At 50.6% G+C, this 22403-nt stretch overlaps 11 protein-coding genes across 11 annotated transcripts; 4 read left to right on the forward strand and 7 right to left on the reverse strand.

The window, feature by feature from the left end:
- Positions 1–64: 64 nt before the first annotated feature.
- Positions 65–1403, reverse strand: N7458_001919 (putative plasma membrane SNARE protein (Sec9); the record flags this gene model as incomplete). The annotated part of the gene is made up of 2 exons (XM_056905302.1): positions 65–124; positions 186–1403. The coding sequence occupies 2 exons, from the start codon at positions 1401–1403 to the stop codon at positions 65–67; spliced, it is 1278 nt and encodes a 425-aa protein (XP_056769409.1).
- A 385-nt stretch (positions 1404–1788) lies between these two features.
- Positions 1789–4089, forward strand: N7458_001920 (Sec1 family protein; the record flags this gene model as incomplete). The annotated part of the gene is made up of 4 exons (XM_056905303.1): positions 1789–1860; positions 1907–2102; positions 2330–2541; positions 2596–4089. The coding sequence occupies 4 exons, from the start codon at positions 1789–1791 to the stop codon at positions 4087–4089; spliced, it is 1974 nt and encodes a 657-aa protein (XP_056769410.1).
- Positions 4090–4202: 113 nt separating this feature from the next.
- Positions 4203–7501, reverse strand: N7458_001921 (telomere length regulation TEL2 family protein; the record flags this gene model as incomplete). Its single annotated transcript, XM_056905304.1, has 7 exons — positions 4203–4683; positions 4740–5456; positions 5517–6063; positions 6118–6204; positions 6256–6606; positions 6659–6734; positions 6773–7501. 7 exons carry the CDS (start codon positions 7499–7501, stop codon positions 4203–4205), a joined length of 2988 nt encoding a protein of 995 aa, XP_056769411.1.
- Positions 7502–8447: 946 nt separating this feature from the next.
- Positions 8448–9310, forward strand: N7458_001922 (NEDD8-activating protein UBA3; the record flags this gene model as incomplete). The annotated part of the gene is made up of 2 exons (XM_056905305.1): positions 8448–8580; positions 8637–9310. 2 exons carry the CDS (start codon positions 8448–8450, stop codon positions 9308–9310), a joined length of 807 nt encoding a protein of 268 aa, XP_056769412.1.
- Positions 9311–9664: 354 nt separating this feature from the next.
- On the reverse strand, positions 9665–10909 carry N7458_001923 (DNA-directed RNA polymerase core subunit RPC40; the record flags this gene model as incomplete). The annotated part of the gene is made up of 3 exons (XM_056905306.1): positions 9665–10642; positions 10711–10815; positions 10865–10909. 3 exons carry the CDS (start codon positions 10907–10909, stop codon positions 9665–9667), a joined length of 1128 nt encoding a protein of 375 aa, XP_056769413.1.
- A 436-nt stretch (positions 10910–11345) lies between these two features.
- On the forward strand, positions 11346–12908 carry N7458_001924 (NADH-quinone oxidoreductase subunit D; the record flags this gene model as incomplete). Its single annotated transcript, XM_056905307.1, has 3 exons — positions 11346–12011; positions 12089–12809; positions 12871–12908. The coding sequence occupies 3 exons, from the start codon at positions 11346–11348 to the stop codon at positions 12906–12908; spliced, it is 1425 nt and encodes a 474-aa protein (XP_056769414.1).
- A 1391-nt stretch (positions 12909–14299) lies between these two features.
- N7458_001925 (transcription factor domain-containing protein) lies at positions 14300–15259 on the forward strand (the record flags this gene model as incomplete). Its single annotated transcript, XM_056905308.1, has 1 exon — positions 14300–15259. One exon carries the CDS (start codon positions 14300–14302, stop codon positions 15257–15259), a length of 960 nt encoding a protein of 319 aa, XP_056769415.1.
- A 97-nt stretch (positions 15260–15356) lies between these two features.
- On the reverse strand, positions 15357–16679 carry N7458_001926 (putative aminotransferase; the record flags this gene model as incomplete). Its single annotated transcript, XM_056905309.1, has 3 exons — positions 15357–16077; positions 16137–16591; positions 16647–16679. The coding sequence occupies 3 exons, from the start codon at positions 16677–16679 to the stop codon at positions 15357–15359; spliced, it is 1209 nt and encodes a 402-aa protein (XP_056769416.1).
- Positions 16680–17318: 639 nt separating this feature from the next.
- On the reverse strand, positions 17319–18754 carry N7458_001927 (aminotransferase-like domain-containing protein; the record flags this gene model as incomplete). The annotated part of the gene is made up of 3 exons (XM_056905310.1): positions 17319–17790; positions 17848–18224; positions 18278–18754. 3 exons carry the CDS (start codon positions 18752–18754, stop codon positions 17319–17321), a joined length of 1326 nt encoding a protein of 441 aa, XP_056769417.1.
- A 680-nt stretch (positions 18755–19434) lies between these two features.
- Positions 19435–20242, reverse strand: N7458_001928 (ubiquitin-conjugating enzyme E2; the record flags this gene model as incomplete). The annotated part of the gene is made up of 4 exons (XM_056905311.1): positions 19435–19745; positions 19809–19962; positions 20111–20122; positions 20216–20242. The coding sequence occupies 4 exons, from the start codon at positions 20240–20242 to the stop codon at positions 19435–19437; spliced, it is 504 nt and encodes a 167-aa protein (XP_056769418.1).
- A 522-nt stretch (positions 20243–20764) lies between these two features.
- On the reverse strand, positions 20765–22127 carry N7458_001929 (serine/threonine-protein kinase; the record flags this gene model as incomplete). The annotated part of the gene is made up of 4 exons (XM_056905312.1): positions 20765–21549; positions 21602–21758; positions 21815–22025; positions 22084–22127. The coding sequence occupies 4 exons, from the start codon at positions 22125–22127 to the stop codon at positions 20765–20767; spliced, it is 1197 nt and encodes a 398-aa protein (XP_056769419.1).
- Between the last annotated feature and the right edge of the window lie 276 nt (positions 22128–22403).

The raw sequence follows: 22403 nt of genomic DNA on the forward strand, positions 1-22403 counted from the left end.
AAATGATGATTAACGAGCTGCGCAGCACCAGGCATCTTCCAGCTCCATATGCTAGAGATCACATTTAATGGATACGATCCAGCTTGGCCCGGTTCATGGCAATCTGATCGTCGACATAGTCGCTCTGCACAGAAAGTTAGCGTTATGTTCACATTTAGTTCAACCACCCTGATACTAGTACTGACCTTGCCTGTGATACGCTCCAGATGTCTGTTCTGCTCATCCAGCTCGCGGCCAGTGGCCTTGGCAAGACCGTTCAGCCGGCCAGCGGCACCGCTGAGCAGATCCAAGTTTTGCTCAATCTCGTCCTCCATCGCTTCGTCCTCGCTGTCGGCCTCGAATTGATACTTGGCACGCTCGGTGACGCTCGCCTTCTTGCCCTTGCCTTGCTTGTTCGCCTCTCGGTCAATGTCCCGGAAAACCTTGTCCATGCGTGCATTGGTCTGGTAAGCCTCGGAACGTGTGCCGTCGCGGAGGTCACGCTCTTCGCGATGAGTGTTGAGGGTGCGCTCGTCACGTTCTCGTCGGCGCGAGGCACTGGTAAATGGGTTGGCTACGTGCACGGCGAACATGCTCTTGTTGAGTGTCTTCAACTCTCGCGCTTTCTCCTGGGCTAGACGACCCTCAACTGCAGCCATGTCGAGGTTCTTCTCTGCACCGTGAACCATCTCGCCCTGGGCGCCGAGACGAGCGAGCGTTGAACGTCCAGTCTCCTCCGCCATTGCGGCAGCACGAAGGGCATTCCGGGTAGATGCCACATCGCCCTGCTTCACGAACCGCATTTCTTGCTTGGTAGCCTGAACATTCTCCTCTTCCTCCTCCTCGGCTGTGAGTTGCCGGTCCTGGTAGGTGGCCATGCTGTACTCATTGCTGCCGCCACCGTAGTTACCACTTGCTTGTCCACCCTCCTGGTCCGGTGAGTATGGAGGCGGCGCACTGCCCTGGTTTTGTTGTACACGATCTCTAGCACCGCCGAAGAGTTCATTGCGAGCGGCATCACCGGCGCTGGGATCGTTGGGATCGGCACTGCCTAATCCTCCATAGCCACCGGAACCATAGCGCGAAGCGCCAGCGCCAGCGCCATTGCTTCCACTACCAAATCGATCGCTGCCATATCCACCTTGGTTGCCGTAACGGTTCGGTGTGTAGCCCGAGTACTTGTTATCGGATGGAATAGCGTGGGGTCCTCCTGCGGGGGCGGGGGATCCGTTGCCGCCCTGGTAATCGGCCGGCGGCTGCGCAACACCCGCTTGGATCTTGGCCTTGGTGTAGGGGTCCATGTGAGCCGGTTGGGCGTAAGGGTTGGATGCCTGCGCAGGGCTCTTGTTCTTCGATCGAGAGCCGAACAGGGCTCGGCGGTTAGAGTCGTCGCCGTCGTCGCCGGACTTTTTGAATAGACCCATGTTGAGCGGGGCTGTAACTGTGATCGTGGGGGTCGAGGAGATTAAGTGAAAAAGGATTCGGTGGAAAGGACAGATCGATTGAGACGCTTGACTTTTGGGAGAGAAAGAAGGAGAAAGTGTGTGTTTCAATGAGGAATTAAAGGCCTGGCTTCAGGGGAGCTTCGGGCAGTCGTCGAGACTGGCGGTGGTAAGGATGTAACCCGGTGACCAAAATGACACTGCAAACCATAACACAATCAATGGAAGCAGCGTGGGGCGTGACAAGACCAAACCAGCTGACTCAGCGTTGGTGGTGGCGCTAGTCCCAAATCGGGCGGCTTCGCCTCCCCGCGAGTTTTGGTTATTTTTGGGTGTTGCTCGTTGCCTGCCCACAGCCACCTCAGCAATGGCGCCCCTGGCAGACGCCGACCACTGCAGAGACAAGGCCCGCAGGGATCTGCTGGCCCTGCTCGAAGGCGTGAGTACTGCTTTCGCGTTTCGAAGCCTCTTCTAACGGCGTGCAGACTCGCGGGAAGAAGAACCTCGTTATCAGTCAGGAGCTGGCGGGTCCAGTCGGCTTGTTCGTCAAGTTCTCCGAACTCCAGCAGTATGGCGTAGACCGCGTCTTTTTGTTGGAAAATGCAAACATCGACTCTTCGCAGCGCAATGTCGTGTTCTTGGTTCGCGGTGAAAAGGCCCACCATGTACGGATAGTGGCAGGTAAGGCAGTCTCGTTTCGTTTTGTTGTGGCCTAATGATACCGCGGCTACTTCGATATTCTCAACATGGGAATGGGTTATAAAACCCCAGAAAGTTGCGTGGATGAGCTACCCAATCCGCGTGACGGTAGTGATTCCCTAGATCAAGTCAAGCTCATTCATTTGGCGCTTTGCTTTGCGTGATACTTCGTCTCAGTGCCATCAGTGTGGGCTAACATCCTTCTTTAGAGCAAATTAAGCGCCTACAGAACAATGGAAACGTGGAACATGAGTTCTCCATCTTTTTCGCTCCTCGGCGTACCCTGGTAAGCAATGCTGTGCTGGAGGAGGCTGGCATTATCGGTGATGTCAACATTGCCGAGTTTCCGCTCTACTTCTTGCCACTGGAGCAAGATATTCTATCATTGGAGCTTGACTATGCATTCAGTGACTTGTACCTGGTAGGTCTTTAGTCTTTCATGTGATCACAGGAGCCATAATTGACATTTCTTTAGCACAAGGACCCTGGCTGTATTTTCCATGCCGCCAAGGCCCTCATGGGTATCCAGCAGAGACATGGATACTTCCCTCGCATTGTTGGTAAAGGCGACAATGCGCGCCGTCTAGCAGATTTGTTGTTGCGAATGCGCAAAGAGCTCGATGCCGAAGAGAGCTCCGGGCTGGCTGATCCGTCTGCTCGAGGCCTTCTTCCCAGTGCCGATACAGAGAACTTGATCATCATTGACCGCGATGTGGATTTTGGAACACCACTGCTCACTCAACTTACTTATGAAGGCTTGATTGACGAATACGTGGGCATCAAGAACAACCAGGCCGACGTAGACACCAGTATAGTTGGACAAGCATCTGCACCACAACCTCAGGAGTCGTCCAAAACTCCGCAACAGATGAAGCAAGGCCTTAAGAGAAAGATCCAGCTTGACGCATCAGATCAGCTCTTTAGCCAGCTACGAGATGCAAACTTCGCCATCGTGGGTGACCTCTTGAACAAGGTGGCTCGCCGGCTGGAAAACCAATATGAAACACGACACACAGCTCAGACAACGAATGAGCTCCGCGAATTTGTCAATAAACTACCAACTTACCAACTGGAGCACCAGAGCCTCCGCATCCACACTAATCTCGCGGAGGAAATTATGCGGCTCACCCGATCCGAGACATTCCGGAAGATCCTGGAAGTACAGCAGAACAATGCTGCCGGTGCTGATCCAATCTACCAACATGAGACAATTGAAGAGCTCATTTCACGAGACGTTCCCCTGAAGAGCGTGCTGCGCTTGTTATGTCTCGAGTCGTGCATGTCCGGCGGACTGCGCCCCAAAGACTTGGAAAACTTCAAGAGACAAGTCGTCCAAGCTTACGGCCATCAGCATCTCCTGACTTTCTGGGCCCTTGAGAAGATGGAGCTTCTGCAGCCGCGGTCTTCGGCCACGGCTATGCTCCTCCCTACATCCGGTGCGCAAGCTGGCTCGAAGACTAATTACGGATATCTACGAAAGAACCTGAGACTAGTTATTGAAGAGGTTAGTGAGAAGGAACCCAACGATATCTCCTACGTTTACAGTGGCTTCGCCCCACTCAGCGTTCGCCTGGTTCAATGTGTACTCCAAAAACCCTACATCATCTCCCTGGCCAAGGGCGGATCACCAGCTGCGTCGATAAACAATGCCAGCACAGCATCTCCCGGGTGGCTTGGCTTCGAGGATGTGGTCAAAAGCGCTCGAGGCTCGACTTTCAGCATTGTCCAAAAGGGTGATGACAAGGCTGTCCGAGCTCGACAGACGCTCAGCGGCAACTCTGCCACCAAGACTGTATACGTCTTCTTCTTGGGTGGAATTACTTTCACCGAAATTGCTGCGCTGCGCTTCATCGCTGCCCAGGAGGCCCCACGGCGCAAGCTTATCATCTGTACCACAGGAGTTATCAGCGGCGACCGCATGATGGAAGCAGCTGTTGAAAAGGGGAGTTTTGCCAAGAAGACGGAGTAGTCTATTTCATCTCAGATTCAGCGTTCGTTGCTGGTAGTAATTACCATGATACCATTGATTTCAAAGTACATCAAGGCTGGTCTATTGTAATGTTCGAAGTATCATCCCACAACTCAATATTTGAAGCCGGCATTCACACCCATCAACCGACCCTGATACCGTTCTATGACCTCCCCAAGGCGTACCATTACACCGGCAGCCAAAGTTCGCACTTGCTCCTGCGGATCCGCAAATGGACCAGAGTCTGCTTTACTGCTTCCGGCGGGCATGCGATCAAAGACTTCAGAGGCCCACTCGCGCAACTCCAAGACCCTGGTAGCATGTTCAGTGACGAGGCGTTCCTCGCCGTTTGAACCAGATGCAATATTAACATCCACAACTGCCAGAAACAGGTTCAGAAGCGCCGCGGTAACCGTGGGCTCACTGGATATCGGGGCTGTGTGTAGAGATAAAAGCAATGAGAGCGTTTCGTGTGTGAAGCCCGGGAGAGATGGACTATGTGGACCAGCAGTCGAAAAGATAAGCGAAAGCGTTTGAAGGAATAGTGAGAGAATATGTGGTACGAAGAATGGATTGTGAGAGGGAGCAGACGACCTGCACGAGAATGTTAGCACCTTAGCTGTAAGATCGGTGAGAAAAAGGAAACGAACGAGGCAAGTTGCAGCATCATGATCTCAAATCGACCTTGGAGAGGATAGAAGAAACCCTCCGCAAGCACCTTGTGTACATCTTTCACTACTTTCTTCTGGCGCTGAGCCTCGCGTTGCTGGCGCTTCTTCTCAACCTCCATGCGCGACGAGAAAGTGCGCACCTTGAGGGCATTTGGGCCTGTCATTCGGTCTGCTGCGTCGGCTGCCAGTGGTTGCAATGAAGTCCGTGACATCTCACGCGTGAGAGTTGCGATAGGAGATTCATTTGCTCCCATGAACACAGCCTCCAGAGCAGGTGACAACCGTTTGGATGGGAACGATGTATCACCCAGCATCGGGAGATTCAGTGCCTTAGCATCCTCTTCGCCATTGCCTGCAATCTCGCGAGCGCAAAGACCCAAGGCTGTAAGTACGGCAGATCGCTGGACTTGAGATAGGTCGCCACCGAAGAAGATTGCAGCGAACCACCGGCCCATTTTGAGTGGCTGTGAGACTATGAGAGCGATCATGCTCTGCAAACGTGATTCGTGGAAAGATGGGTGATTGTTGTCGTTTTGTAGACTAACTAGTGTCAAAGCCAGTTCCTCAACCTGCTCAGCAAGTTCTGTGCCGAATCCAGTCTTCCGACGGATTAAAGATGGTGCAGTACTAATGGCAAGGTGGTACCGTTCCACGTTTTCGGTGTCACGGAGGTATGTGATCAAGTCACGAATGTATCTGGAGCACTTGTTAGAGATCAAGGCCAATTTTAGCTTCAAAATATCCCTTGGGACTTACACGGGCGCGCTTGGCTTGTTTCGTTGGACTAATGTTGGGTCCTCGTCCTCATCCTCCGCATCATCATCGGGTTTCTCATAAGGAAGGAGATCATCGTCTTCATCGGTTTCTTCCCCGCTGTCATCTATTTCCTCAATAGAGACAATCTTGCTTGCTTGAGGTCGCTTTGAGGCTGTACTTGGTTTTTGGTTCTGGCCGGAGTGAGCGCCTTTAGTCGGTTGTTGTGTGTTTGAGGGTGCTTTCTGTAGTGTTTTGATAGATTCGACTGGTCCAACCTTGTCATAGACAGTCGTGAGACTCAGGTACCACAGAGCCTCCTCACTTTGCATTTCTTCAAGATCAAATTTCATAGCCTTTCCTGGCTCTTCAATAAGTTGAGAGATCCCCATTCCCACGATCATCCCCAGAAAACGTGCTCTGTTTGAAGAAGCTGCGAGTCGGTTGGAGACTGCGTTCAGGAACACACTCGTACGTCCAATCCCATGCAATTGGAGTGGATCCAGCCGATTAAGCTGACCTGCTGCTAGCAGGATTGCTTGAGCATTCGCTAGGTAGTTATTAGCTTTCAATTACTCATTCAAATGTATCAGGTTGGACGCACTGTTTTGCGTGATGTTCGGGACATGTTTGATAAAGAACTTATCGCCAAATTGCTCAAGGCTGCGAGCGAGCAATGACTTCAACGTATCTGATCGCTATGATTAGATTTGACACGTGCAGGAATTTGGTCCAACCTTACCAGCCGAGTCACTGTAAGTCGCTAGTAAGGCGCGACGCAGACCGGTCGTTTGAATCGAACCTCCTTGGCTTTTTGAGAGCCAACCTAGTACTTGGTCTTTTAGGAATGGGCGATCTGCAATGATAGTTTTACAAAGCGCTGCCACTCCTGTGATGATGTTATTAGATGCATCAGGCTGGCTGAATGGTTCCGAAAGATCGCCTGAAAAGTACTTCTTCTGTACATCGCGGAAAATAGCTTCTAGTACAGCCATTTGCTCCGGCTGTCTGAGATGGTCCACAAGCAGACTGAAGTTTTCAGGAGATGGCTGCTTGAAAAGAAACTCCGAGTAGACCTCTCGGACGAGCTGATCTACAAAACGGTTAGAATCTTGTTGTGACCGGTGTGAGTGGGAGGAGCTTACCAGCATAGCCTAGACTTAAGGCTCGGCCAGTGAGCAAAGCGAGTGAGGTCCAGCCATTTTCATCGTTTATCTTGATCTTTGAGGCCAGATGAGCGATGTTTTCCCCAGCCAGACTGCATAACGTGGGCCATCACCAATCCAAGAGACGGGTGACATGGGCTCAGATGCATTGGCAACGGCGAGTGCTTCTGCCGCCGTGGAAAGTATTTTGCCAGCCGCGATGAGGGATACAAACTCCCTCCATGCAACTTGCTGTCGAGTTTTATTCTCGTACAGTGATGAGATGTCGGTGTAAATACGGGTAAGGAAGTCCTTTGGTTCCAGCAGAGCAGCAAGGACAGACAAGAGATCCCGGGTCATGAGATGATTATTTGAGCCTTCCGCTTTGTGGGCTGCCGGTCGAGAACTTGCAATGAGAGTGCGAAGTTGAGCCACAATAGAACCAAGTCCCGCTATGCTGCTAAGACAACGCAACAGAGCTGCTCGGCATTTTGCGACTTTTGCTTTCCTGTTATTGCCATCCAGAGCTGTCCAATGGTCGGGGATGGTAGTGCTGACTAAAGTCTGGAGAATTTGAGCTGTTGTCGGGCCTGGAATGCGAATGTCAAGCTCTTGTATCTTCCTTGAATTGTTGAAAGGGTCCAGAGCTGCAAGAGCTGCTGCAAGCTCCTCAGTGCTGGGATGAGATTTGAGTATTTGTATCAGTTGCTGAGATGATATATCTTGGCCTAGATCGACAGCAGGTTTGATGACAGCGTCATTGCGACTCTGAGTCTCAACTGCGACCAACGGGGATTCAGCACCCCGGTTGATGGTCTTAACGGCAGTTAAAAGACCGTCCATATCGAGGGTAGCGATATTGAAAAGAAGTCGCCCATGCCTGAGGTTGACCGTCGGAGCTTGTATGCGGAATATCACGTGATACCAATCTGCCTTACCATCCCACGCCACGATGCTCTCCTCCATCCTCTCACCATCTCAGCATTGCTGGAAACGTGACATATTCCCCCTGAATATCTGAACGGTGGGCTTATACCCGCAGAAAAGTATACCTGCGTTGCTCTAAACTGCAGCCTCCTAGTGTGATACGGAAGAGCCTGCTTGTGACGAGTGAGGTGCGTCTGTTTACTGCTATCCAGGACGTTCTATCGCGAATCGATATTTGAGCCGCTTGGTCTGTTCCTTGATAAACCCAGTCAACATGAATCAACAGGATCGATGGTGAGCTATAACCTCCAGCTTTTGATCAACCTTTATTTTCTAATACAGCATAGGAAGCACCTTCGTAAGGTCCTGTCCAAGCCTGGTCCTTACTCCGATGAAGACTGGGTCCCAGGGTCAGAGGCAATCGGCACCCTCGAGTCCTCAAAGATTCTGTAAGAATTCTTATTCTTATCTCGCGAATATTGCTAATGCTCGAATTAGGGTGATGTTCGTCTACCAAAGCACAGTCATTGCTATAGAAAAGCATCGACTAACCTTAATTTTTTAGCGGAGCGGGTGGACTGGGCTGTGAAATATTGAAGAACCTTGCTCTGTCTGGCTTCAAAGACATCCACGTTATTGATATGGGTAGGCTCTGCTAACTGGGCTATTAAATGTCAATAGCTAACTTTGTGCCGAAGACACTATCGACATCTCCAACCTGAACCGGCAGTTCCTCTTCCGGCAAGCTGATATTGGCAAGCCAAAAGCAGAGGTTGCCGCTGCTTTTGTAGAGAAGCGGGTGAAAGGAGTCAAGATCACACCATTTGTTGGCAAAATTCAGGATAAAGACGAAGACTACTACATGCAGTTCAAGATCATCATCTGTGGCCTAGATAGCATTGAAGCTCGTCGCTGGATCAACGCAACGCTGATTGGAATGGTGGATCCTGAGGACCCGGAGAGTCTCAAACCTCTGATCGATGGCGGAACTGAAGGTACTGATGAACCGTCTTTTCCTGGGGTTGTGGTACAAAGGCTAACGGGCAAATAGGATTCAAAGGTCAAGCTCGTGTCATTCTACCCACCCTCTCATCGTGTATTGAGTGCCAGCTTGACATGCACGCTCCTCGCCCAGCAGTCCCGCTCTGTACTATTGCCACTATCCCGCGTCAACCCCAGCATTGCATTGAATGGGCTCATCAGATCGCGTGGCAGGACAAGCGTAAGGACGACACGTTCGACAGTGACGACATGGAACATATCTCGTGGGTCTACCATGCTGCTCTGGAGCGGGCACTGCAGTTCCATATCCATGGAGTGACTTTCCAGATGACTCAAGGTGTTGTGAAGAATATCATTCCGGCTATTGCATCGACAAATGCTGTCATCGCTGCGTCCACAACATCAGAGGTATTCAAGATCGCCACTGGCTGCAACCCTTACCTGGAGAACTATATGATGTATGCCGGCGAAGAAGGTGTCTACACATACACGTTTGAGGCGGAGAAGAAGCTGGACTGCCCTGTGTGCGGTAACCTTGCTCGAAAGATGGATGTAGACCCTGATATGACCCTGGGAGACTTCATTGAGAGCCTTGGCGAGAGGGCTGAAGCTCAGCTGAAGAAACCTAGCATGCGTACGGAGGAGAAGACCTTGTACCAGCGATTCCCCCTCAACTGGAGGAGCACACAAGGCCCAACCTGCGTCTCAAGTTGCGTGATCTAGTGGAGGACGGCGAAGAAATCGCTGTTAGCGATTCGGCCTACACCATCGACTTCCGCTACAGGTTAGCGTTCAAATAAACGCCTACTACTTGACTCCCTGCGCATGCTGGGATTACGGTGACATGACTCAAACGATATCAAGCATCAAAGTATCAACTCTTAGAATTCAAAGACAGTTGCTGGCCTTCTGTGATCTAACAATAACTGTGATATCCGGACTCCGGCCTCGTAAAGCCTAACTTTTGACCGAACTTTTCGTAAATGTACAGCGCGAATGGAGCTCAAACAAACATTGCCCAACGCCAGTAAAATGCATTATATAAGGGATAGCATCGGGGAAGACCATATAATGGCTTTATGCCATCAAATCAGTCAGACCACGCTTCCACCGAGCACACTTCAACTTTAAGACCTTCACAGCCTCCAGGAAGAGAACGTCGCTCTCGAACTGGCCAGTGCTCTCCACGTTGAAAATGAAGTGATCCCGAATGCGACCGAGCTTGACCTTGCCCTGGAACTCCTCGTGGCGCAAGCACTCTCGGCTGACGGTATCGTTGAACGCATCCCGGACGACAGCCTTCAGCTCGCCGGCGTGTCCCTCGTATCCGCTTCCCTTACGCCGGGCCTCCTCGGCGGTAACTGGCTCCAAGGCAATGACGCCCCGGGGGAAGCACTTGGCAAACTTCTTGGCATCCTCACCAATTATGGGACGTTCGATCTTAATGTCCGGCATCAGACGGTAACTCGCGGTCGCAACAGGGGAGAATTTAGCGTGATCGGCACCAATGCCCTTGATACAGTGCATTTCCAGTTCGATCTTCTGACCAGGACGCAACTTGGCAATCAGAATATCCGGGTTGACAGGCTTAATGGCACCCTCCCCCGCGAAGAACTGCTCTTGGCGACCAACCGGGGCGAATGTGATATCCTTGGCGTAGACATGGGCGTTGTGGTATAGTTTGCGCGGGTCGGTCTCGTCGGCGGCGGCAGCGGGGTTCTTCGTGCACTCGACAATAAGGCCCAAGACGACGGTGTTAAAATCGCTGGGACCTGGAGGAGCAGGTCCATCATCATCCTCAGAGGGCTTCTTGTACCAGTGCATCCAGTTAATTCCCTCGACAGAGCCCTTGAGCGGGATCAGACCCAGACGAGAAGCGAGCACCTCATCTTGAATGACCGAGGTGTTGTTTTGAACAAAGACATATTCGATAGCCAGTGTAGGGATTTCAGCCATGAGAATACGGCGGAAGGCATTGGCGACCGCAGCGTCGAGTCCAATCAGCGAGAACGAGGCTTCGTACGGATCATTGCGGTGGTATTCGACTTTGAAGTTCTGATGATTAAGAGCTGTGAGAAAGTGTGCTTTGCAAAGTGGCAATTTCAGTGAAAGCGGGCACATACTTCCTTGAATTGATCAAGCGCCCAGCCGTGCGATTCTCCAGGCCAATGACCAGGAAAGTCCGTGGAGGGGATGTTCGTGACAGTCTCTGCGTTGATGCCGATGATCTAGCGACCGTTAGTATTTGGTAAGTATTGACACAGGAAAATTTCTTACACGACGGCGCTGCAGCTCCCCTTGCGATGGGACAAGAGGCGCCATGGTGGGCAAGCTAATAGAAGGTGGGTGTAAAGGTAGAAGTTCAATGATCGGCGATAAGAATAATTTCTCGAAGTATTTTCTGGGGGGCCTGAGGCAGAACAGAGGCTGTCTATTCTGTGACGAGGTAGTGTACCCTTAGGTAAGGATCTTCTGAGGGAAGTAGGGGAATTAAACCAAACTAAGCCAGAGAAGGACTAGTGTCATGGATAAAGTGGGTGTGTTATAAAGCACACCCTCGGCCAACCAACAGTCGCTTGATGACCGGACAGCTCCCCCACGTGACTGGCCAAATTGGAGCGCGACCTCATCTTCATCTTCAAACCGCAGGCTTCCCTACCCGCAGCGAGCCCACTCTCCACCCAGCCATTGAATGCGTCTGGACTGAGGACCAGCCGTCTTTCTTTCTCCTCCTCAAACCTCCCCTCTCAGCTTCCTCATGGCCGCCCCTTTCGCCCGCCTCGCGGGCAATGCGCCCAAAAGGCTCTGCCTCCGCCCCTCCACCTTGATCAACACATCTGTGCCACGATCCCGCTCGATCGCGACCACTGTCCCTCGCCGACATGCTGAGGCCACTAGCTACCAGGCTACGAGGCTCGTTCCGACCGACCCGACCTTCACTCACTTTGCCAACAAGGGGTCTCCCGAGGACCCCGAAGCTGCTGGTCTCGAGTCCACGGCCGAAGGCATTGACCGCAAGATCCGTCACTACACTGTCAACTTCGGCCCCCAGCATCCTGCTGCTCACGGTGTGCTTCGGTTGATTCTGGAACTCAATGGCGAGGAGATTGTTCGCGCCGATCCCCACGTCGGTCTCCTTCACCGTGGTACCGAGAAGTTGATCGAGTACAAGACTTATATGCAAGCCCTGCCTTACTTCGACCGATTGGACTACGTCTCCATGATGACCAACGAGCAGTGCTTTTCCCTCGCCGTTGAGAAGCTACTGAACATTGAAATCCCCGAGCGTGCCAAGTGGATCCGAACTCTGTTCGGCGAACTCACCCGTGTTCTGAACCACCTGATGTCCGTGCTTTCGCACGCCATGGATGTTGGTGCTCTGACTCCTTTCCTGTGGGGGTTCGAGGAACGTGAGAAGCTGATGGTAAGTGACGGGAGAATTTGCTTGGATAGCCTCGGGGAAGTCAAATGCAGCTTTCTAACGCATTGATCGCATTTTAGGAATTCTACGAGCGTGTTTCTGGTGCCCGTCTCCACGCTGCCTACGTTCGCCCCGGTGGTGTCTCTCAGGATATCCCTCTCGGTCTTCTGGATGATATCTACCAGTGGGCCACGCAGTTCGGTGACCGTATTGATGAGACCGAGGAGCTGCTTACGGATAACCGTATCTGGAAGGCCAGAACCCAGGGTGTCGGTGTGGTCAACGCTGCTGATGCTCTGAACATGAGTTTCACAGGTGTCATGCTCCGTGGCTCCGGTGTTCCGTGGGATATCCGCAAGTCCCAGCCTTATGATGCCTACGACCAGGTCGAGTTCGATGTCCCCGTTGGTGTCAACGGTGACTGCTACGACCGTTACCTGTGCCGCATGGAGGAGTTCCGCCAGTCCCTCCGCATTATCCAACAGTGCTTGAACAAGATGCCCGCTGGCCCTGTCCGTGTCGAGGACTACAAGATCATGCCCCCTCCCCGTGCTGCCATGAAGGAGAACATGGAGGCTTTGATCCATCACTTCTTGCTTTTCACCAAGGGTTACTCTGTCCCCCCTGGTGAGACCTACTCGGCCATTGAGGCTCCCAAGGGAGAGATGGGTGTTTTCCTGGTCAGTGACGGCACCGAGCGCCCTTACCGCTGCAAGATTCGTGCCCCCGGCTTTGCCCATCTGGGTGGCTTTGACCAGGTGTCTCGTGGTCACCTGCTGGCTGATGCCGTCGCTATTATCGGTACGTCTATTCCTATGATGTCAAGCTTGCCAAACTCTACTAATATTCTATTCTCTATTAGGTACCATGGATCTGGTGTTTGGTGAGGTTGACCGGTAAAAGTACCATGTGCAATACAATAACCAAACCAAAATCCAAAAAGAACCGGAAGAAGACTATGGCCCCCTTTTTAGACGGCTTCTATGCCATGATGGGGGTTAAAACCCAGAGAGGAGGAATCTTCCCATCCTCTATGTGATAACCCTTGGACCCTCAACCTACCCAGGTGTACCAAATTCTCCCATGTTTTCTTCTCATGGCGTTGTTTCTATTATGTCTTGTCCCTCCCCTATGTCTCCTTTCCTGCCTCCTACCTCTTATTAGGCCCCTGTGTATAGTGACCATCTGATTCTTCTGAACTTTTCTTTCGGTTCCTCGTAGCGCCTGATCGTAGTGCAATTATTGGAAACAGGTGAACTCATTCAGACACCAACGGCATGGAATCACATTGCCAAAGAATGACCTGATTTGTAGCCAAACATTTCTAGTCCGAGGATCGAGGGTGCGATTGAACACAGTGCCGTGTTGTATTCCTACAAATCAAAAATATGCTCGAAAGTTTGCAGACTGAGCTCTGTGGTCCGTCTCAACCCAACCTTCTATCCCAAGCCGAGGTGTTACTGTACATCTGAAGGCAGTCTCGCCCACCAGCGTCTGATTGGTGGGGTCGCATATTTGCCCATAAAGGGGAGCTGGTGGGTCTCTTCTTCCACGCAAGTGGCGAATCGGAACGGAGACGTGTATCTTGTTCCTTTGCACCTGGGAGTCAGAGAACGACATGCACAAACTAGAGAGCCCTCACATACATCTTCGTGACAGCACCTTTGAACGACAGCCCAAAGGTATTGCCAATAAGGATGGCTGCTTCACCACGAGGCCGAGCTTGCTCGGAGGGACGAGACACTAACCCACCATGCCGTCGGAGGAGACGAGACGGTTGCACGGAATGCCGGAGGAAAAAGATCAGAGTAAGATTGTCTACTGGCACAGTTAGGCATATGTGAGGCTAATTTTGATCGCCCAATCAGTGTGACATGCAGAGGCCAGCCTGCTCACGTTGTAAGCGATATCCCCGAGGATGTCACTACGACTTGAGTATTATCACCCAAATACCATCTGGGCGAAGACCACCGTCAAGACTTGAAGTGCCAAGGCTCGAGAATGCGTCGTTATCCCCCTCTGAATGTACCCAAGATGTTGTGGACATGATGCCGCTTGTGCATCAGCCTATCTTTAACTACTCGCCTTTTCTACTTTCTGAAGAATCCCGGTTTTTGATGCACACTTTCGCTACGCAGACAGCCCAGATGTTATTCCCGGCAGCACCTGAATTTTTTCTTCAGAGAATGATCAGTTCTGCCATAGAGACGCCACATCTTCTCCATGCGCTTTTGGCCAGTTCATGCAGTCACCACAGCCGACTTACTCAAGACTTAGGCCCAAGGCCGAAGATGATTTGCCTGAAATACACAAATATGGCGATAGCCGGCCTCAGAGAAGCACTTTGTGACCCGAAGAAGGCGACGAAGCCTGAGACTGTCACGACTGCAATGGCCTTGTGCATGAATGATGTTTGCAATGGGAATATGAAGATCTGGCGGACGCACCTCCGTGGAGTCTTGCGAATTCTTATGGCGCTTCTGGAACACCAACGGGTGTCACTCAAGGTTATGAATGATCCTTTCATTCAATGTCTAGTGAAGTGGTTCAAGACCATGGATATACTAGCTGCCTTGTCAGGAGTTCATGGCGAGTGCATTCATAATCCTGGAAATGGGCCGTTGAATTCGCTTTCAGACCATACAACTTGGCACGTGGATGAAATAAGCGGCTACTCGTTGGAACTTATCCCCATACTTGCAGAAGTATCCAACTTGGCTAGCCAAATACGGCTTCGTGTAGCTGGAGAAACGGGAAACGACTATGCACCATCCCTAGAGATGATGATCCAAGCTGAGGAACTCGAGTCAAAGCTTTTGCAACTTCTCGACCGGCCAGTTTGCGACGAGACCTTATCCCGTGGTGGCAGCATCGCTTTGGAGCTACAGAGCACACATCTTTCATTCGTACATTCTGCACTACTCCATCTCCACAGACGTGTGCAGTTGCATCCCAAAGACCATATCAAAGTCAGAACCGATATCAAAAACATTCTCGGTGCCTTGAGTCTCATCGAGCCACATTCACCTATGAATATACTCATTCTTTGGCCGATATTCAGTGGTGGATGTGAGACTGAGGAGAGCGAGGAGCGAAATACGATACTAGCACGCATGGGAAACATGCAGAAGCTTGGTATGGGTAATTTTACAAGAGCCAGAGAGGTACTGCGCAAATACTGGGTATCAGGTAGTCAACTACCCTGGGATATCTACCTCGCACGACTTGGGCTGGAGCTTGTTTTGTTTTAATTTTTAGATCCCCTACCTAATGATCATGATACCCTTTGTTCTCGCAACAATAGTCTTTCATTAGAGGTGTTACTGACAAGGCAATGTGCCTTCTCACTTATTCTACCTTCAATGGAACGCTCTCAAACCCGTCTCGCATAAACTTTCTGAGAGCCTCGAGACCGTCGATCATAACCTCACGTTCAGGAACGTAGCCAACCCGTACGTACCCTCTAAAGTCATTTCCATTACCAAAGCACCGACTTCCTGGAACGAACATAACCCCATACTTCTCCAGCAGTTGTTCACAGAAGACCACATCGTCGACCGGATGTCCACCCTTTGCAAACTTGATAAAGGCAGTCGTGCCGGCCTGTGGTCTAGTCCACGACGCAGTCCATTTGAACTCATGCACGAACGCCTCCAAATTATCAAGGTTCTGTCTCGCCAGCTGATAATTTCGTTCGAGCAAATTTTCAACTGCCGGACTCGAAAGTGCTTGGGCAGCTACGCAGTCATCGAGTTGTCCAACGGAAATGAGGGTATAGTCACGCGCAGAGGCGAATGCTTCAATCATTGCGGGATTTCTAGAAGCAATCCAGCCTAACCGGATGCCTGCTAGACTGAATGCCTTGGACATGGAACCGGTGGAAATGGTCTTTTTGTATCCAAAATCAAGGATTGACGGCGGGTTTTCCGGTTGAGTCGGGTCAAGAGAGTGGAAGAGCGGCCGGTAGACTTCGTCGCAATGAATGATAAGGTCATGTTGGCGTGCAACTTCAACGATTTCCTGCAGAGTCTCGCGGCGGAGAACAGCACCAGTAGGATTTTGCGGGTTGCTGGTCTCTTATTTAGTCATGTGGAGATACATACGTACAATATTCCTGACGCAACTCACTTCAATATGATGAGCTTCGTGTTGGGTTTGATCATGGACTTGAGATCCATCACGTCCAACTGCCAACCGTTCTCTTCAGATGACTTCCACAAACTGACTTCAGCACCAAGAGATTCAGGAACAGAATACAACTGTTGATAAGTTGGATAGTGACAGATGACGTGGTCTTCAACACCAACGTTGGTATAAAGAGCCAAGAAGTTGGCTTGAATTGCACCGTTGGTGACAAGTACGTCTTCCGCACGCAGGGGCTCCGAGGTTGCTGATGAGTACAGCCGAGCAATGTTCGACCTGAGAGCGCTAGAGCCCCGGATTGCACCATAGACCTGTTTCTGGGAGTAGTCTATGAGATCCGTCTCGCGACCTGAAAAGACCTGAAGATCGTTCAAAGAAATGGATGCACAGCATGTCTCGGCGAGATTATGCTTGGCGTCATTTTCATGGAGATCCATCCACTAGCAACATTAGTCTGATGTAAAGAAGAAAGGCAGGGCTTGTTGAGCATCTTACTCGCTCCACGGCAAACTCATCGATTTTCACCATTGTAAAACGTTCAAAAGGGTAGAGCCCTGGTAGACTGGAAGACTGATTCGAAATGTATAGAGATGAGTCTTTCAAACAGAAGATAGCCGAAGGGATTCATCAATTTATACATGAGAATTGTGAGTGAACATCCCTTCCAGCTGGATTTCGGCGGAAATGATTGGTTGAATCGGTTCCATTGCCAATTTTGGCAGTTCAACTGTCACGACTCACCGTGCCAGATTCCTAGGTGGATTTTTGCAGCGGCATCTCCTAAATCCGAGACCGGTGGTATGAAGAAGATCAATGTAGAATTCAAGGGTTCAGCTTGCTTTCCAAATGCTACCTATCCGAGAGAATTCCTGCGTAGACGCTTGGATATCTCTGGATGGGAATACAATGCCGATGCCGGAGGATTGAAGGTTTGCATTTTGTAGTTGTGAGACTGTAGATCAAACCTAAGTCTATAGTGACTGATGAACAGTGAATTGATGAAAATAGCTTAGTTGTAGTATGGATCTATAGTCTGAAGGGTTTGATGTTCAGGCAAAAAGAACACGATCCCAGGGGCGGCGCCCTGGTGTCCCCAGCTCTGTACGAAGTCTTCTCATCTAGGTGTCCCAAAAATCTCAAGTAACTCTTCCAAGGATAGCTTCAAACTCAAAGACGGCTCTCCTCACTCTTCAACAAAGCCTCAATGACCCTAGCCAGTCTATCGACCCCCTCGACAAGATACTCGCCGTCCTCCCACATAAGACACAATCTCAAACTTCGATACAGATCCGCATCTCGAGATCCTCCCCCTGGAACCGCGAATAGACTTCCATTCCCTAAATCAAGATTCTGTGTTTCAAGAGCTTTTTGGCAGACTTGATCCGCGTCGAGTAGAACAGGTAACTTCACCCAAACGTAGTAACCGCCAATCAATGTTGCTCGTTCAGGATCGGGAGAGAATGTAACTCCAAGAGGTGTCAAGCGCTTGCGTATGATAGAAACCATCAGGGAGTATCGCCGACGTCCTTCTGAGACTAGCTTCGTTGATATGTGCTGCTGTAACGTATTTGTCTCCATGAGATCGTTGACAAACGTCGACATCAGCTGGGAAGGTGCACCTCCAGATTTTGTTTGGCCACTAGGGCATGCATGAGACGAGATGGATAACTTCAAATCAAGGGAACAATTGACTTACGCCTGTGACAGTCCATAGATAAAAGCTTCAGAACCTTCAGCCCATCCAACCCGACATCCAGGACCGAGAAGCTTGCTGAATGATCCATTGCTAACCACGTTGCCAAACGAGTCTAGTGGACCGTCGTCGAGAATACGGTCTATATCGACTAGACGTTGTAATGAGGTGCCTATTGGCTGTGAGTTCGAAGTCTTATTCCAGACAAGGAAGTCGTAGACATCGTCACATATGACCAGAGCGTCGAATCTGCGAGCCACTCTGACTAGCGCTTCACGGCGGGAACGAGTCATTGTTGTTCCTGATGGATTAGAAAAACTGGGTACACAGTAGATGATGTGCTTGTAGCTCTTCCGATATGATCTCGCTGGTTTTCCAACCTGGGAGGGATTAGGTACTGTGACTGATATAAGGGTACTCAAAGGAAACGCACATAGCTTTCATCAGAATCCGTGTCTCCGGAAAGAGTAAACTCTTCCAGAGCTCGCTGGAGAGCGAACACATCCATTCCCGACTCATCCTCTGGGATACCTCTCATCCGCCCATAGAATCCCGCATCTTCAAAAGACCGAAATACCAGGTGATAAGTGGGCTCAACAAGCCATATCATTTTCGTCTGAAGAGGATCGGTAAAGACTTGTAGGATGCTAGCCAAATTCTGGCTCGCACCACCAGTGATACAAATTCGACTGGAAGTAATGGTTTCCCGAGGACCATAGAACTGCGTCAGCCACTGCGCAATATTTTCTCTGAGCGGCGCATATCCTTCGTCTGGTCCATAACCGAAGCCAGCATCTGATACGACTTTATTGGATAAAGCTCTCACAGTGGCTTCCTTGAGAGCATCGACTGGGATCAGCTCTGGTGAAGGCCACCCTTTGAAGAGGTCGATTGGGCGTAGGAAAGCCATTTTAATGATAGAAAAGGAACACTGTTTAACAAAATCAACAAACCAACGAGATCTTATCTGTGTACGATGGGCCTTTATTAGTTCGTTCAGGAATTTGGATCGAATGATGGATCTAATAGACCCACACGCCTCGGGTTTGGCAGTTTAAGCGTTCAAGCCAATCAAATCTTGGGTGAGCCTAGCCTAGTGTGGAACTGTGTCCTGGCCCCTCCGAAAAAGGTTGCATTGTAATTCTTTTTTCCCTTCTTTGCCTTCTTCATGGGATGGCCTTTGGAAGAAAATAATGGCTTTAGTGGAGTCTGGGTCACGAGGCTTGTCGCTCAAAGACGGACGGTCCTTGCAAAGTTTCGGCTGACTGCTATTGAAATTAGTCGCTATCCGACCAGATGACCAAGATAGTTAAGCTTATAGAGGGCATGAAGAAGGAGACAGCCTGCGGGACGATCTCCGGAGGTATTACCGTACGAGTAGTATCGTTGCGAAGATGAACATATCGAATTCTCAATGCTTGGGAAGAATAGCATCCAGACTCGCTAATTAACACAAAAACTCCGTCAATCCACCAATTACTTCACAGGGCAAAAACAGCAACTCAACTCCAGAAACAATGCAGAAAGAAAGGAATTCGCATCACAATCATCAAAATCTAAATGCGACTGCAACCTCGAAAACACAGCAGCTCATATTCCATTCAACACACAAACCACATCAAACATTATCATCCTCATAAACGAACGGAATATCTCGAATGCGCCGACGATTATACGCCACGAACTCGCTATCACCGGGGGTCGTTCATTACGCGAGTTTGCAGTCAACATGCTCTGAATACTCATGCACACGCTTTCAACCGTTTGAACGGGCGACCAGCCGGAGGAACTGAGGAGATCCAGGCAGATGATGCCGTTGCTGTAGATGTGAGGGTGCATGGGGATCGGGCGAGGCGTATCGGAGGTACTGGGTAATTCGATAAATTGGACCTCGGGTGGTTCTAGTTGGAAGCACGTTAGCTAGAGTTCCCTGTGGTTGGAACAAGTACGAGTGTAAGAGTTACCGATCGGGTATTTGTTTGAAAAGGTGAATTTCAACCGGTAGGTGTGACCCTTGTAGATTGGGTTGTTGTCGTCGAGGACTTTGATGTCCATCTGCCACTCCTCTAGATTGTCGGATTTGCCGATCGAGATTCCTGGAGGTATGTGGTCTTGCATCTGGAGGAAGATAGAGTTAGATCTGGCCATCACGCTGTGATATATATATTGCATGTGAGAAAGAGGGCTGAAAATCTAAAGGATGTCTCTTGGTGAAACCTTGCAGGAAAGGTAGAGGGTATGCGGAGGGGTCGGGAGGTAGAAGTACCTTCAGGAGCTCCTGAATAGATGAGTGGGCATGTCAGTAAGGATGTTCTCCGATGTACATCCTAGCCAGGATATCTGTCTGGCATATTGGGACCCAGCTACTAACCTTGCTCAAGCGCTTATTGGCAAACATATTTGCCGTATTGTAGAACCAGCGACGAACGTTGGCAGCTGGCGCCGATCGGAGACCCCAGCAACAAGCGTGAGGTTGCAGGCACGGAAGAGTCGGTGATCCACTGGGCTCGGGAACGGAAATGGGGAGTGATGACTTCCCACCTGTCGGAATGATCTGAGACGGGGTAAAACAAAATGAAAGCTAAGGGGATCACGAAGCCAGGAAGATTGAGGTGGAAGTAGTACAAAGCTCTCCGAAAGGTGATGCAACCTGCGGGGGAGATAAGATTACCCAACACGTGATCTAGAGGCTATCGTCTATTGCCAAGACCGAGATTCTATAGAAACGAAAACACATCAAATGGAAGTCGGCAGAGAACTCGGAATTCCATTTGAATCCACAGATTATGTGCAAAAAGAAACTAGGAAGATGGGGAATCACACGACTATATCCAGAATCAAGGGAAAATACAGGAGCATGAACCGGCATCAAAACAGAAGAATACGACAAACGAAGACGAGACGAGACGAGACGAGAAATTTAGTGATGCGATGCCTTCTCCCGGGCCTCTCGTTCAACCTTCTCCCTCTCCTCGTTGTCCTTGACCTCACGCACCTTTGCCAAGACAACTTCCCGGAAGATAGCGCCACGAGCAATCTTGCTAAGACTGCGCTTCTTGGTCGTCGGGGTAGCGGCAGAATCGTCATTCTCGCCTGATTCAGCCTCGGCACTTGGAGGTGCCATGCCCATGGGGCTGGGGATATCTTCCTCGCCTTCTTCACCTTCGTCGTGCATTTTGAGCGCTTCGATGCGGTTGGCCAGCTTGACAATCTCGATACCACGGCGGAGACGAGCACGGGCAATGTAGGCACGGATCTCGGGCAGCAGATCACGGTCACTGGCAGTCTCTCCGGTCAGCCAGACATGCTTGAGAGCCTCCTCGGAGGTCACACGCTTGTTGGGATCGGGTTGCAGGAGGGTGAGAATGAAGTCCTTTGCATCTTGAGAGACGTCCTTCCAATACCGCTCGTGGAAGATAATGCGGCCAGAGCGGCATTCTTCAATCAAGTCGGTCAGGTTTTCGGAGCGGAAGGGGGAATAACCGCAGAGGAGAGTGTAAGTGATGACGCCGAGCGACCACATGTCGACGGCCTTTCCGTGGCCCTGCTTGAGCATAACTTCCGGAGCAGCATAGCCAAAAGATCCCGCCATGCTGGTGAGAACCTCGGCCGGGTTCTCCAGCATCTTGGCGATACCAAAGTCGGCAAGCACTAGCTCCGAGTCGGGCGCGCGTGTGAGATAAAGAAGGTTCTCGGGTTTCAAGTCTGCAATTGTGTTAGGCAAGCTTCATTGTAAGCGATTAGGGAGAAAGCAAACCTCGGTGGACAATGTTGCGCTTGTGCAGATAGTCAACAGCGTCAAGCACCTGGCGAATGGTTTGCGAAGCATCCTTCTCCGTGAACTTTCCGTACTCGCAAATCCGGTCAAACAACTCTCCACCCACGGCTAGTTGAGTGACAATGTAGAATTTGTCCTAGTTTGCAATTAGAACTTCATAGGCCCGCGAGATATTCCTCGTAAAGAGCTCACCTTGGACTCGAACCAATCCACAAACGAGACAATGTGAGGGTGTTTGAGCTTCTGCAGCATCTCCAGCTCGTCGTAAACCATGCCCTCATTGCCCCGGACATTTTTCTTCAAGATAATCTTGATTGCAACCTTCTTGCCGTCATTCGTTTCCGCCTCCCGCACAATACCGTATGTGCCTGCGCCGAGGGTGTTACCGAATCTGTAGAGTGCCCTAAAGAGAGATCGGGTGTCAATGGATAAATGTCAGAAAGGATTGATGGGGGCCATACTTCTTCTCATAGCTTTCTGGCTGACCAGACAGCTTGTTCAGCATGTTTGCGACTATCCACCCACGGGTCAGCACATCGGGCTCTTGTCAAAGCACATGAAAACGAGGGCAGATGCAAGGAATGCCGAGGATATAGGCCAAGTTGAGAAAGGGACAGGCATTGAAAGACCAGACCATCGTGATAAAGCGCGGACAGCCCAACAATAAAGTCCGCAATGGAATATGCGACAGATAAAAGGGCTGTGCATATGAGGACAAGCATTACGACGGAGTCACAGCTCGGGGTCGTGCCATGTGGTCCAAGCTGAGACAAGCCGAAAA

This window comes from Penicillium daleae (genome assembly GCF_028827525.1).
Source record: "Penicillium daleae strain IBT 16125 chromosome Unknown utg000002l_segment0_segment0, whole genome shotgun sequence".
Taxonomy (NCBI): Eukaryota; Fungi; Ascomycota; class Eurotiomycetes; order Eurotiales; family Aspergillaceae; genus Penicillium; species Penicillium daleae.